The 12,748-nt window shown below is 32.0% G+C and overlaps 3 protein-coding genes across 4 annotated transcripts; 2 read left to right on the top strand and 1 right to left on the bottom strand.

The window, feature by feature from the left end:
• Window positions 1-265: 265 nt before the first annotated feature.
• Window positions 266-1,521, top strand: LOC113865584 (V-type proton ATPase subunit E2). Its single transcript, XM_027500255.1, has 6 exons — window positions 266-367; window positions 514-614; window positions 739-895; window positions 989-1,191; window positions 1,286-1,385; window positions 1,498-1,521. Exons 1-6 carry the CDS (start codon window positions 266-268, stop codon window positions 1,519-1,521), a joined length of 687 nt encoding a protein of 228 aa, XP_027356056.1.
• A 2,950-nt stretch (window positions 1,522-4,471) lies between these two features.
• Window positions 4,472-9,581, top strand: LOC113864698 (probable nucleolar protein 5-2). 2 transcript variants are annotated; one of them, XM_027498721.1, is made up of 9 exons: window positions 4,472-4,566; window positions 4,820-4,919; window positions 5,338-5,379; window positions 5,555-5,734; window positions 5,833-5,997; window positions 6,744-6,944; window positions 7,169-7,666; window positions 7,745-7,879; window positions 7,959-9,581. In XM_027498721.1, exons 2-9 carry the CDS (start codon window positions 4,842-4,844, stop codon window positions 8,328-8,330), a joined length of 1,671 nt encoding a protein of 556 aa, XP_027354522.1. In that variant the 5' UTR covers window positions 4,472-4,566; window positions 4,820-4,841; the 3' UTR covers window positions 8,331-9,581. The 2 variants fall into 2 exon arrangements, with proteins under 2 accessions (XP_027354522.1, XP_027354521.1); XM_027498720.1 differs by having other exon boundaries at window positions 4,477-4,558; window positions 4,812-4,919.
• LOC113865201 (G-type lectin S-receptor-like serine/threonine-protein kinase At4g27290) lies at window positions 9,140-12,426 on the bottom strand. Its single transcript, XM_027499605.1, has 7 exons — window positions 11,376-12,426; window positions 10,756-10,911; window positions 10,437-10,582; window positions 10,142-10,352; window positions 9,811-10,048; window positions 9,572-9,722; window positions 9,140-9,448 (listed from the first exon to the last, which is right to left on the bottom strand). Exons 1-7 carry the CDS (start codon window positions 12,424-12,426, stop codon window positions 9,140-9,142), a joined length of 2,262 nt encoding a protein of 753 aa, XP_027355406.1.
• Window positions 12,427-12,748: the final 322 nt, after the last annotated feature.

The following is a 12,748-nucleotide window of genomic DNA, read 5'->3' on the forward strand; positions in this document are numbered from 1 at the left end:
CGCGGATTATTAGCTTTGTGTTTATTTTCCATTGGTTACATACATAAAAAAATTGCAATTATCTTACAAGGAATCAGAATAGTTACACTTCCATTTTCCTTCCAGCTTCTGGGTTTGGAGAAGACAATTGATTAAATAGGTAACAAAGATACCACTTTTTTTTCTTTTTTGTCTCGTTTTGATTGTTTTATTCTAAGAATTATCAATAATAAATTCGAAGATTAAGTTCACGTCATTTAGGTTTTGTCAAAAAACAAAAGAAAAGATGAAGGACGCAGATGTGTCAAGGCAGATCCAGCAGATGATCAGGTTCATCCGCCAAGAGGCTGAGGAGAAAGCTAATGAAATTGCTGTTGCCGCAGAGGAAGTAATCAATATTTTATATTTATGAACATTTTCTTGCATGATGTAACTTAAATCAACATTAATTAATGCATATTTAGTAATATCAACAATGCAATGGTGATTTTTCCAAGGAAATTTGATTTGTCACATTACTCTGATTCATTATAGGAATTCAATATTGAGAAACTGCAATTACTTGAAGCTGAAAAAAGAAAGATCAGGCAAGAGTACGAACGAAAAGCCAAACAAATTGACGTTCGTAGAAAGATGTAAGCTTATAAATGAGTTTCGTTTTCATAGTACTTGATCGAAATTAAACACAAATTTGAAAGTTGGAAATTAAGTATAATAAATATTGAACTGTTTTACGAAACTTGTTTATTTTATGAGCAGTGAATACTCAATGCAGCTGAATGCATCCCGAATAAAAGTGCTTCAAGCACAAGATGAGGCAGTGAATTCTGTGAAGGATGCTGCTAAAAAGGCGCTTTTACGCATCTCAAGTGATAAGAAAGTGTACAGAAAACTCCTGAAAGACATGATTGTTCAGGTATTTAAACTATTATAATTAACAATTTGTGCATCCAAATTCCAAAATTTTATTTCGTGATGAATGATGATTAGTTAATCGGACACATTGTAGGGTTTACTACGCTTGAGGGAACCATCAGTGATATTAAGATGCCGAGAGGGGGATCGTAAGCTGGTTGAGTCACTGCTAGAGGAAGCCAAAAAAGAATACTCGGAGAAAGCCACCGTGCAAGCCCCTAAGATTACCTTTGATGATCGTGTTTACCTCCCACCGCCGCCTAAAAACGCCGCCGTGGATTCCCATGAACCTTTTTGGTATCTCCTTTTCTTAATTTCATCTACAAATATTCTGATTAACACCTAATTCAGTTTAATTAAATGATTTGTGCTCTTAATTGTTTCAATGAAGCTCCGGAGGAATAGTGTTGGCCTCGGATGATGGGAAGATAGTGTTGGAGAACACCCTTGACGCGCGACTTGATGTCATTTTTCGACAGAAATTGCCCGAGGCATGTTCATTGTGTCACATTCATTTCAAGCAGAATTGCAACATTTACATTGTTTCTGCATGAAATTTTACAGAGCTTGTTTATGATTAATCTATCATTGGCATCCTTGCAGATACGGAAGCGCTTGTTAGGTTGATCAACATGCTGCATGCATCATCTGAATCCTAGTTTTCATATCTGCAAATGGAAGAGCAAGGACATTGTCGCTTCTCTTTGAACCTGTGATCAATGCAAATGACATCCATTTTTGTTTTTACATTTCCATTATAATCTAAGATCAAAGCTATATATGTCTCCCTTTTTGTATTTTTTTAATAAGGTAGACTAGAGGAAGAATATTTCATGAATGCTTGTGTTATGTTTTATTTCTGCAAAGAATAATAATTTTGAATCTCAGCTTACCTTTTATTTTGTGTTCCACCATGACAACAATGATAAACTCGTACGAAATTCATGAGTTTATATGCGATTCTACAAATTTAACAAAATAAAGAAAAAAATGACATTTCATTAAAATAATACCATTTAGAATTAGGACATTATTTTTCTTTCTTCTCATTAAAACAAACCAAATCACATTATTCATATTTAATTTACTATTTAAGTATAATTTTAATTAGCTTTGTTATACACTTTATTTCATTATTATGAGATTTTAAATATAACTTTCGCATACCAACATTTCATGAGTTTACGTAAACTATCAAATTTAATAATTTTGACAATAATAATCTTTTAACCTTATAATACATTAACCAACTTACTTTTAAATTTGTATTTGATCACGACAGTAGATTTTAGTTTGAATGTTCGTGACCACACTTATTAGTTCGTTCAAAAGTTTTTAACGCTTTTAAATTAGTAAAAGATGATAAAATGAAAGAAAATAAGTATGTGTGATATCTTAAATTTTTTTTATGAATATCATATTCAAAAAATTTATACCGACAAAAATAAAATACATGACAAGTTAAAAAAAATATTATTATATATAATTTATTTAAAATTATATTATTTATATTATTTACTACATGGTTCTATTATTATATATTAAATTTTATATTTTATTTTTTTATATTTTTTATAAATTATTAGTTTAAAATAAAATATAATTCATATTTAAGTAATTTTTATTTATTATAAATAAAAAAATTATAATATAATATACTAATATAATAATTAAATATTAATTAAGAATGTAAAAGTATATCAATATAATATTATTATTTTATTTTTAAAATTTAGGTCATTTAGTTTTAATTGTATGATATCCTTATTCAAAGATTTAACCATTTTTCGTTCGTTTAAATATAATAAATATAATAATTTATTATTAGATAAGTTTATTATTTAAATGCGTATATAATTATTATTTATTATAAATAAAAAGAACTGTAATATAATATATTAATATAATAATTAAATATTAATAATAATAGAATTAAAAATATAACAAATATATTAATATAATATTATTTCATTTTTAAATTTTATTCTATTTAATTTTGATTGCGTCTTGTTTAAAAATTTATCTGCTTTTTAATTTGTTTAAATATAACAAATATAATAATTTATTATTTAAACATATATCTAAAAATTATTAGTTAAAATTTTACATGTACGATACTCTAAAATTTTTTAAAAATACCACAGAATTTACTAATAATATAACATAATATCTTACAAACATTAATTTTGATATAGGACAAGTTTTTGTCAAATTTATGAGGTTGTCTACCCTAACCAACACACATAAGGCAGCAAATTTAGAATATCGTGTATAAGTTTTTTTAAAATTTAAAACAAAAATAAAAATATAAAAATTATTTTTAGTAATTAATAATGCAGTGACATATTTTAAACAACAATTATATTAGATATTAGAAATATTTTTATTGTTAATAATAAATAATTTTATTTTATCAAATATAGCAATTTTTTAATGTATTAGACTAGTATTTTTTTAATCTAAGATAAATTTAGAAATAAAATTTATAAAAATATTATTATTGTTATCTTAAGGAGAATAAAGTATGATAGCATATAAGATTATTATTTAAAATAACTATGAATGTTAGCATCTTGTAGTTTGCTACAAGCCTATGAATTAGTTAGTTTGTTTTTATTAGGTTTTTTAACTCTTTCTTAGAGCAAAAAAATAAAATAACTATTTTATTTTATTGTATAAAAGGATTAAAAAAGTAAACTTTTAAAATAAAGTAAATTGATAAAATAAATTATTCAAGTCAAAATACATTATATATGTATCTATTAATTATTTGATATGATTTTTTTCAAATTTAAAAAATAAAATCACTTTAAATTTGAATACTGTAACATAAATTACAAATATTTTCTCTAAAAATAATTTTATATTTGACAATATTCCAAAATTAAAACTTAAGTAAAATTTAAATAATGATTAATTATATTTAATCAGTAGTAAATAATATCAATATAAAAAAATAAAATAATTTATGCAATATAAATGACGTAACTTAGTAAAAGAAAATTTTTCATGAAAAAAAATATTTATTCAGAATACTCTTCTTAAGTTTTAGTACTCATATTTCTTGTGTATGTGTGAATAAGCTAAAGAGATAGACTTTTGAATTTGAGGAAGAAATTATGGGGAAAAACTGTTTGAAGAATGATGAAATATATTTCTATGATTAACTAACAAGTTTTCAATGCATTTCATGAATATTTTTAATTTTAAATAAAACTTTAAAGTAAAAAAGCAATGAAAATAATAAATAAATTTATTATTAACGATCAATATTATATAAAATAAAATAAAAAATAAAAATTCAGAAAAGACATTGTGAAGATAAATTAATGGACTTAATGTCTACTTTCTTTTTCTTGATTCAAAGATTTGCAGTGAGACCAAAACCAAGGACGAAAGTAATCAACAGTGTCAGGTTTTTTCAAACAACGCAGGATGTTATTGGGTCAGATCGATTGTTCTGTCAGGTAAATTTTGGGCTTTAGGTTTGAGAATGGCCCATTAATAATGTTATCTTGGCCCATTAATAATGGGACTCTCTCCTTTATATTATCCATGCTTCAATCCAAAACGGTTTAGCTGCCGCCTCTGTCGGTGTATCATCTCTCTCCTCAACCCTAGCTTAGGGTTTATGCTCTAAAACCCTTTTTTTGGATCAAGCTCCAACTCCAGGTTTTTCTCTCTTTTCGCTGTTCTTTTTCTCCTACACCACACTACTACTTTCAACGCGAGGTATATGCTTCTGGGATTTTATAAAGCCGTTAACTTGGTCTTTTACTGTTACTTGTGCTTCTTGTGATGATCAATGCGTTAGTGTAGTGCCTCTTTCTGGAAAAAGTGTACGTTTTGTCTGGGTCATTGTTTATAAGCTTACTTTGGTGTTTGTGAGGTTATTAAGGGGATGATTTGGTGCTTTGTTTTTCAGGTTTATTATTGTAGGTGATAAAATGCTCGTGTTGTTTGAAACACCGGCGGGTTTTGCCCTTTTTAAAGTGCTAAATGAAGGCAAGCTTTCTAAAGTTGAGGTAATTATCTTAATGATATTCTTTACTTGTCTCTTCGTTGCTGATGAAGTTAAAAGAAAACTAGCATTGTTACTTTTGTTTTTTGAAATATATTTTCTCAAAGACTTGTTCTTTTACTTTGGTTATGTTCCATTTTCATGACATTTTTTCAATTGTAGTTGGTGAAATGTTTGGGTCTTGTTTCTGTATGATCTATTCTCTGAAATGTTTCTTTCCTCCCCTTGGATTTCTAATTATTTCTGCGGTGTTAGCATGACTTGCGACAGGGTGCTATTACTTTAACAAAATACAGGATCAGTTACTCATTCTTCCTCACAGCCTATCCTTTCTAGTATTTGAAATTTATAACGTAAATGTCTTTGTATTACAATGAATTATGAATGGAATTGATTCACTTTTTACGTTCTTCTTAATGCAGGACTTGTGGGAGGACTTTTCCAGTGCCGATTCTGCTAGACAGGTTCTCTTTTTTGGTTTTCTTCCTGCCCTTTCTTCCCTGTATGCTGTGTGTTTGCAGATGCCAGCAATATGATAGTGTGGAAACTCTGCTCAATCAATTTATATGCATCTGTTATTTAATATTTACTAAAGTTTCTAATTGCTTATGAAGCTAACCCAAACTGGTGCAAAATTAGGTGGTCAAGTTGAAAGCATTTTCTAAATTCGAGAATACTTCAGAGGCTCTAGAGGCAGCTACTTTACTGATAGAAGGAAAAGCTAGCAAGGGTCTGCGCAAGTTCCTGCGTGCTCATTGTGAAAATGAAACACTAGGTGTTGCTGATTCAAAGCTTGGAAATGTGATTAAGGAGAAATTGGTGGGCCATCTAAGTTACCCTAAAATTCTATGATATGACAGTTTACATTTAAGTCATATAATAGCTAAATTTGATTTTTATTTTGTTAATCCTTTCAGAAAATCGATTGTATTCACAACAATGCAGTTATGGAGTTGATTAGAGGTGTTAGAAATCAGTTAACTGAACTCATAGCTGGTCTAGCTGTGCAAGACATGGCCCCAATGAGCTTGGGTTTATCTCATAGCTTATCCAGATACAAATTGAAGTTTAGTGCAGAGAAGGTGTATTTTCTGTTGACTTTAAGGATACAAGGAAATGATATTATGATTATCTGTTTACCTAATAAGTATATTTGTTATCGCTGTAGGTTTTTCTTACGTTAAGGTCCATATCCTACTCTAATGTTCACTGAAGAAGCTCTCCCTAAATTTTGTTTATTATTGATACAAGTACAGATATCATGACATATCCAAGTAATTGAGTGATAAATTTGGTTTTTGAAACTTGTAAGAGAACTAAATAAGCTATTGGTTGTTTACATTGTTTGTCTTGTATATGTATTCCATCTATGTGCCCTTCTTTTTGAAGTTCTCTTTTAGATTCACGTGTTCAAGGAACAAGACTGCATGTTTCATACAGGACTATTGCCATTATGTGTTGTATACATTTGCCAAATCAGTATCTAGATTCCATACATTGTTGCGTGCATGATTTGTTTCCCACTCTGATTACCAATTTCTTAGGGGTGTTCTGACTGTCATGAGGTTGAAGTGGCTACTTTTTGGTTTCTGAATAATTAAAGATTTAACAGTGCATGGTTCTTTAAAGTGTGATAATCTTTGAACCTTAAGAGGCAGACATACAAATGAAATTGTGTCTATCAATTATTTATTTTAAAAAATTACCAAATTTGTTATGATTTAGTTTTGAAATGGCATTTTTAAATTTTAACCAATACAAATGGTTGTTTATTGGTTTTTTTTCCTACTTTTGCCTGATATTTTCCAATTCTTGATGCTTTTTTTAGGTGGATACCATGATTGTCCAGGCTATTGGTTTACTTGATGATCTTGATAAAGAATTGAATACATATGCCATGAGGGTTCGAGAATGGTATGGTTGGCATTTTCCAGAGCTTACTAAAATAATACAGGATAACATTCTTTATGCAAGGGCAGTTAAGTTGATGGGTGATCGTGTTAATGCAGCTGGGCTTGATTTCTCAGAGGTAGAACGATGAATTGTCTGTAACATGCTTTTGATGTTTTTGCTTTTTGTCCTGGTATATACAGTTGACAAAAATGATGTAATATTGGGTTTTTACTCCAATGCTGGACTATTTGGACAATCTCTAGTAATAGTGAATCTGTAATGACCTTGATTTTTTTATTAATGCTTGAATACACAGCTACCATTATTTTAATATATATTTTTTGTCCCAAAACATGTCAGATATTGCCAGAGGAAGTTGAGGCAGAGCTGAAGGAGGCAGCTGTGATATCTATGGGAACTGAAATTGGTGAGCTCGATTTGGCAAATATTAGAGAACTCTGTGACCAGGTTTTGTCTCTTTCAGAATACAGAGCACAACTCTATGATTATCTTAAGAGTAGGATGAACACCATTGCACCAAATTTGACTGCTCTGGTTGGGGAGCTTGTTGGTGCTCGCCTCATTGCCCATGGAGGTAGTTTGTTAAATCTTGCAAAGCAGCCTGGTAGTACTGTGCAGATTCTTGGTGCTGAGAAAGCACTCTTTAGGGCACTGAAGACTAAGCATGCCACTCCCAAGTATGGTCTTATATATCATGCATCCTTGATTGGTCAGGCAGCTCCAAAGTTCAAGGGGAAAATTTCTCGGTCACTTGCTGCAAAGACAGCATTGGCTATTAGGTGTGATGCACTTGGAGATGGACAAGATAATACCATGGGGTTGGAGAACAGGGCAAAGGTACTTTTTACACCCTGTTTAGCTATGCTCCCAGATTTTTCTTTCTTTCAATATTTCTTTACACAAGTTTTTGTGCAGCTTGAAGCACGATTGAGGAACCTTGAAGGCAAAGAATTAGGCCGTTTTGCTGGTTCTGCCAAGGGGAAACCCAAGATAGAAGCATATGACAAGGACAGAAAGAAAGGAGCCGGGGGACTGATAACCCCAGCTAAGGTCAGTTTCTTGCTCCTTTGGTATTGTTGATAATTTTAATTTTACTTTATGCCTGGACTGATTCTTCTTTTCCTTGTAGACATATAATCCTTCAGCTGATTCAGTTATTGGGCAAATGGTTGATTCTGCTATGGATGAAGATACACAAGAACCTTCTGTTGCCGATAAAAAGAAAGAGAAGAAAGACAAGAAGAAAAAGAAGGAGAAAAATGAAGAGGATGAAACTTTGGTAGCTGATGGAGATGCTGGTGAGGAACCAGAACCTGAAGTTGTGAAGAAGGAAAAGAAGAAGAAAAGGAAGGAATCCACGGAGAATGTTGAGTTGCAGAATGGGGATGATAGTTTGAATGCAGGAGAAAAGAAGAAAAAGAGGAAAAAGCATGCAGAGCAGGAAGAATTAGCTGAAATGCCAAGCAAAAAGAAAGGAAAAAAGAAGAAAAATGATGACTAAAGTGGAATTGTAGTCGTCAGTTAATCAATCTGATGACTGGCAACAATTTTTGTATACTTATTGCAGATCAGTAGTTTCTTCGGTACAATTTTTACTTTTTTTTTTTTTAATTTTAATGCAATTTGTAGCTTGTTATTTTGAAATTATTCATTAAGTGGGATGAGCTGTCTTTGCGGACTAAAGTGGATAATTTGATGCAATCATGTTTTGTGAATGAAAGATAGTGGTGCTATACCTTTGTAATGCTATTTTACACATCCTTTTTGTTCGATCTTTAGGTGATTAATTTTAAGTTAATATTCCGCATTTTAAATGTTCAGTTTCAGGGTTTCTTTTTGTGTTTCGTTTTTCTAGCGGCTCTGAATATGATTCTTGCTTTGCTGAATCAGTTACTAATTTCGAATAAAATGGTCACCGTTTTATTTCAAATTAAGCTCATCCTACTCTTGGTGTGGACAGCTTTAATTACGTTACAGGTATATACTAATTGACATTTTGCTGGAACATCATTGCTCAATCTGAGAGCCTCTAGAAAATATACATGATGCAAATAAAAAGCTTAGTAAAAAATAGTCTTTGAAAGCCCTCCACTAATTGATACAACTGTTCCTACATGACAATACATTGAAAAAAAAAAAAAACTGCGAGAAGAAACGGAAGCTTAGAACTGGAATACCAATTCCAGATGATAATTGAATAACATCATTTGGAGTATCACCCTCTTGATTTGGCCGCAGATATTATTTCATAGATATAGCATCCGTAAGCATAGTGGCATTCTTGACAAAAAGAAAAAGCATAGTGGCATCCTATCTAGCCTCTATTATTGAGATGGAAATATCATTTGTTGAATAACTTACCGAGTTTTTTGAACTAGACTTCGGCCAAATTGGAATATCGTTTCCCGTGTAAAACGCGGGCTGGCTTGGCTTGGGAAGTGCTTTTTCACCGTTCAACATTAAAACTACATTTAACATGTTGGGCCTATTTTCTGGTCTTTGTTGTACACATAATAGGCCCACGTGAATATATCGCAGTATTTCACAAGGAGTGACTAAATCATCTAATAATTCCTCAATCAGCTCTAATGGTCTTTCTTCAACCCACAGCCTCCATGCCTAAATTGACATGAAAACCATAAACTAGTTAGTTCGAAGTGCTTTATAGATATACACAGTGAAGTTATTTGATGAGATGCAGCAAAAAATAATACGTCAATGCGAGTTATATTCCAAGCTTACATGACTTGGAAGATTGAGATGGTGGTGAGGGTCACAAAATCCTTGAATCTTTCTCCCGCTAATTATCTCAAGTACAATTACACCGAAACTAAAGACATCAGATTTGATTGAAAAAGATCCATGCACTGCATACTCGGGAGGCATATAACCACTGCAAAATAACATTTAAGTGTAAATTAGAGATGAAAAAAATGGAGTTGCAACATAGTGAAACCAAAATTAGTTAAAGAAATACTCACTATGTTCCCATCACTCTCTTTGTTTTGTCCTCAACTTGATCTCCTATAATAGTTCTAGCCAAACCAAAATCTGATATTTTTGGGTTCATTTCGTTATCAAGAAGAATGTTACTAGTTTTGAGATCTCTGTGGATTATTCTCAGTCTTGAGTCTTGGTGAAGATATAAAAGCCCTCGAGCAATCCCATCAATGATTTGGAAGCGCTTGTTCCAATCTACTAGTTTACTTCGTGTTGAATCTTACCAAGTTTACATTTTGAGTTAGCATGGCAATTGCATAGTTACAAAATCGAAACAAAGATGGTTAAATTAAGAGGTGTGAAAAGTCAAACCAAAAATGAAGTAGTCCAAGCTTCCATTGTGCATGAATTCATAGATTAGCAACTTTTCATCTTGATGAATAGAACAACCCAAAAGTTTTACAAGATTGCGATGCTGAAGTCTTGCCATCAACATGACTTCATTTTTGAACTCCTTTGTTCCTTGCCCAGAAGTATTAGAAAGTCTCTTGACAGCAATTTCTTGACCATCTGCCAACAAGCCCTGAAAGTAATTTTGAAAAGTTTGGAATTTTAGTGAAAAAAGACCTTGATCTTGAAGGCTTTATTGAATAAATTTACTCACTACCTTGTATACTGGTCCAAAGCCACCTTGTCCTAATTTGTTATTTTCTGAAAAATTATCTGTGGCTTTAGAAATGGTTGAAAAATTAAATATTGTTGCCAAATCAATGTCCTCGTCCCTTCTCTTGTCCTTCCAGTCATGTATAATTCCTAAAATGGTTAGAGTGATTATATTTAGAAATATGTTAGTGGTTCGTATGCAAATAAAGAAAAGGAAAATAGAACAAACATCGGAGTCATCAGACTTCAGAACTCAAGAATTCTTTTCATTTCAATAACTTTGTTTCTATTATAAGAGTGTATCACAAAGACGGTAAGTGTACTTGTCGCAAAGTCCCTTGGCTTCTTATTCTTCTTCCTCTGTATACATGTGGATGTCACCAATCCAAGGATTGTTATGCATATGATGAATGTAATAACTCCAGCAAGAGTTCCTGCTAGCTTCTTGGTATTAAAGTTCCTCTTATCCCTTTTGTGATCTGTGAATTAAGAGAATTCGTAATCAATAACCAATCGCAATTAGATTCTTGTGGCCCAGGAAAGATCAAGAAAAATAAATAGCATTTAATTTGGAAGCTGACTCTGAGTCTCTGACTATCTCCACTAAAAAGAGATTAAAAGATAATAGAAAATAAAGTCAATAATTGCTTTCAAGTTTACGAAAAAAAGAGAGAAAGAAAATTCAAAATGTTTCTTTGACCAAATTATAAATTAGAACATTTAGAGGTATCTTTAAAACAGATTTTATTACTGTCACAATTCTGATAAGACAAGAGGTGATTATATCTTGGAGCGTAGCAGAATTCCGATTAATATTATCAAGACACTCTTTTTAACACAATCTGCCACCGATTCTCAATTCTAGTAAGCACACAACTCTAATTCTGTTAACCAGGACAACACCTTTGCTCTTTCATGTTTTAATTTCAACTAATAAAATGACTTTCAAAAATTATCTTGCCAAACCATGAAGAAGACGTGTCTGGCAACTTCATTCCTGAGTATTTGAGAAAACCATCTTCATTCACACAACTTAAATCTTTCATCGGAACACATCCGTCAGCCCAATCTAATGAACTCCATTTTGCTTGAAATTTAGGACTGAACCCTTCCAAGCATTCACATATTGGATTGTTAGCAACATCACAATTTGAGTTAGCACCACAAAAGGCATAGTATTCACACTGATCGCCGGGGTGAGTAGATACAATCTCCCAACTTCTAGTCTCGTCTGACCAAATCAAACGTTGTGTAATGCCTGATGGGTTGAGCACTGCTCTAGTAATAACTGAACTGTTCATGGTTTCATATCCATAAGAGATTTCATTGTCAGTAAACAGCAAAGAGTATTTCAAGAATTTCTGAACTCTTAGCAAAGAAGCTCCTGAAAAATATTGGCCAATCCATGGGCCTGCTCTGATAATTACATTTGCTCCTTTAGTAACAACTAATTGAGGAAAGCCACAAATATCTATGTGAAATGAAAACTCCCCACCAGCAGGGTCTTCTGTGCTCCTCCAAGATGTTAGAGACCTATATGGACCAGTTTCTAAGTTGCTCTTAATCTTCATTCCTGCAAGGAAAGTGTCCCCAGGATAATCAAAGCTTTCCCACAAAAGGTTCTCTCCCTTGTCTCCATCTTTCACAACAAGGTTTCCTGAGTCTAAAAGCTGCATGAAGGGTTTCTCTCCAGTTCTTGATGTGATGGAGGACCATATTATACCCTTTGAGCCATCAAAAATAAAAAAATTTCCTTGTGATGTAAGATTCAAAATTGCTGTAGAGTTTTCAACTGGGGTGTCTCTGTTGGCTACCCACAAAATTGTCCTAGGTGATATGTTCTTGTACCATATACCAAAGTATTGGTATTTTGAATTTTTAAAGTTGAAGAATCCTGCCTCAAAGGTTCCCCCTGCTGAGACCAGGGTCTCACCATCTTGGATAGATTGATTCTGAGTAAGAATAATATTACTCTCCTTAGATAACATGGGCATGAAGCAGAATAAGATAGAGTAAATGTAGATCACTAGCACCTTGTTCCTCTCCATTGCATTGCAGATACTTTTCAGTTTTCACTGGTAACCAATTTGAGCTAGGACCAAGAATTTTATAAGCGGCGTAGTTGACTAAAGTTTATGTTTTAATTGTCGCATCCAAGTCAAATAATTGATCTCATACAGTCCTCAACTTCCTTGCACCTTACTCATCTACAATCTCCGTTGCATTTCTGACACTGTGCCTAGATATTTTACGTTGAATTGAAATCTCTTTTTCTTTTTATGTTTCTTTGGTTAACAAAATAACATTAACATTATG

This window comes from Abrus precatorius, unplaced genomic scaffold (genome assembly GCF_003935025.1).
Source record: "Abrus precatorius isolate BTA unplaced genomic scaffold, Abrus_2018 Scaffold4, whole genome shotgun sequence".
NCBI classification, from domain to species: Eukaryota; Viridiplantae; Streptophyta; class Magnoliopsida; order Fabales; family Fabaceae; genus Abrus; species Abrus precatorius.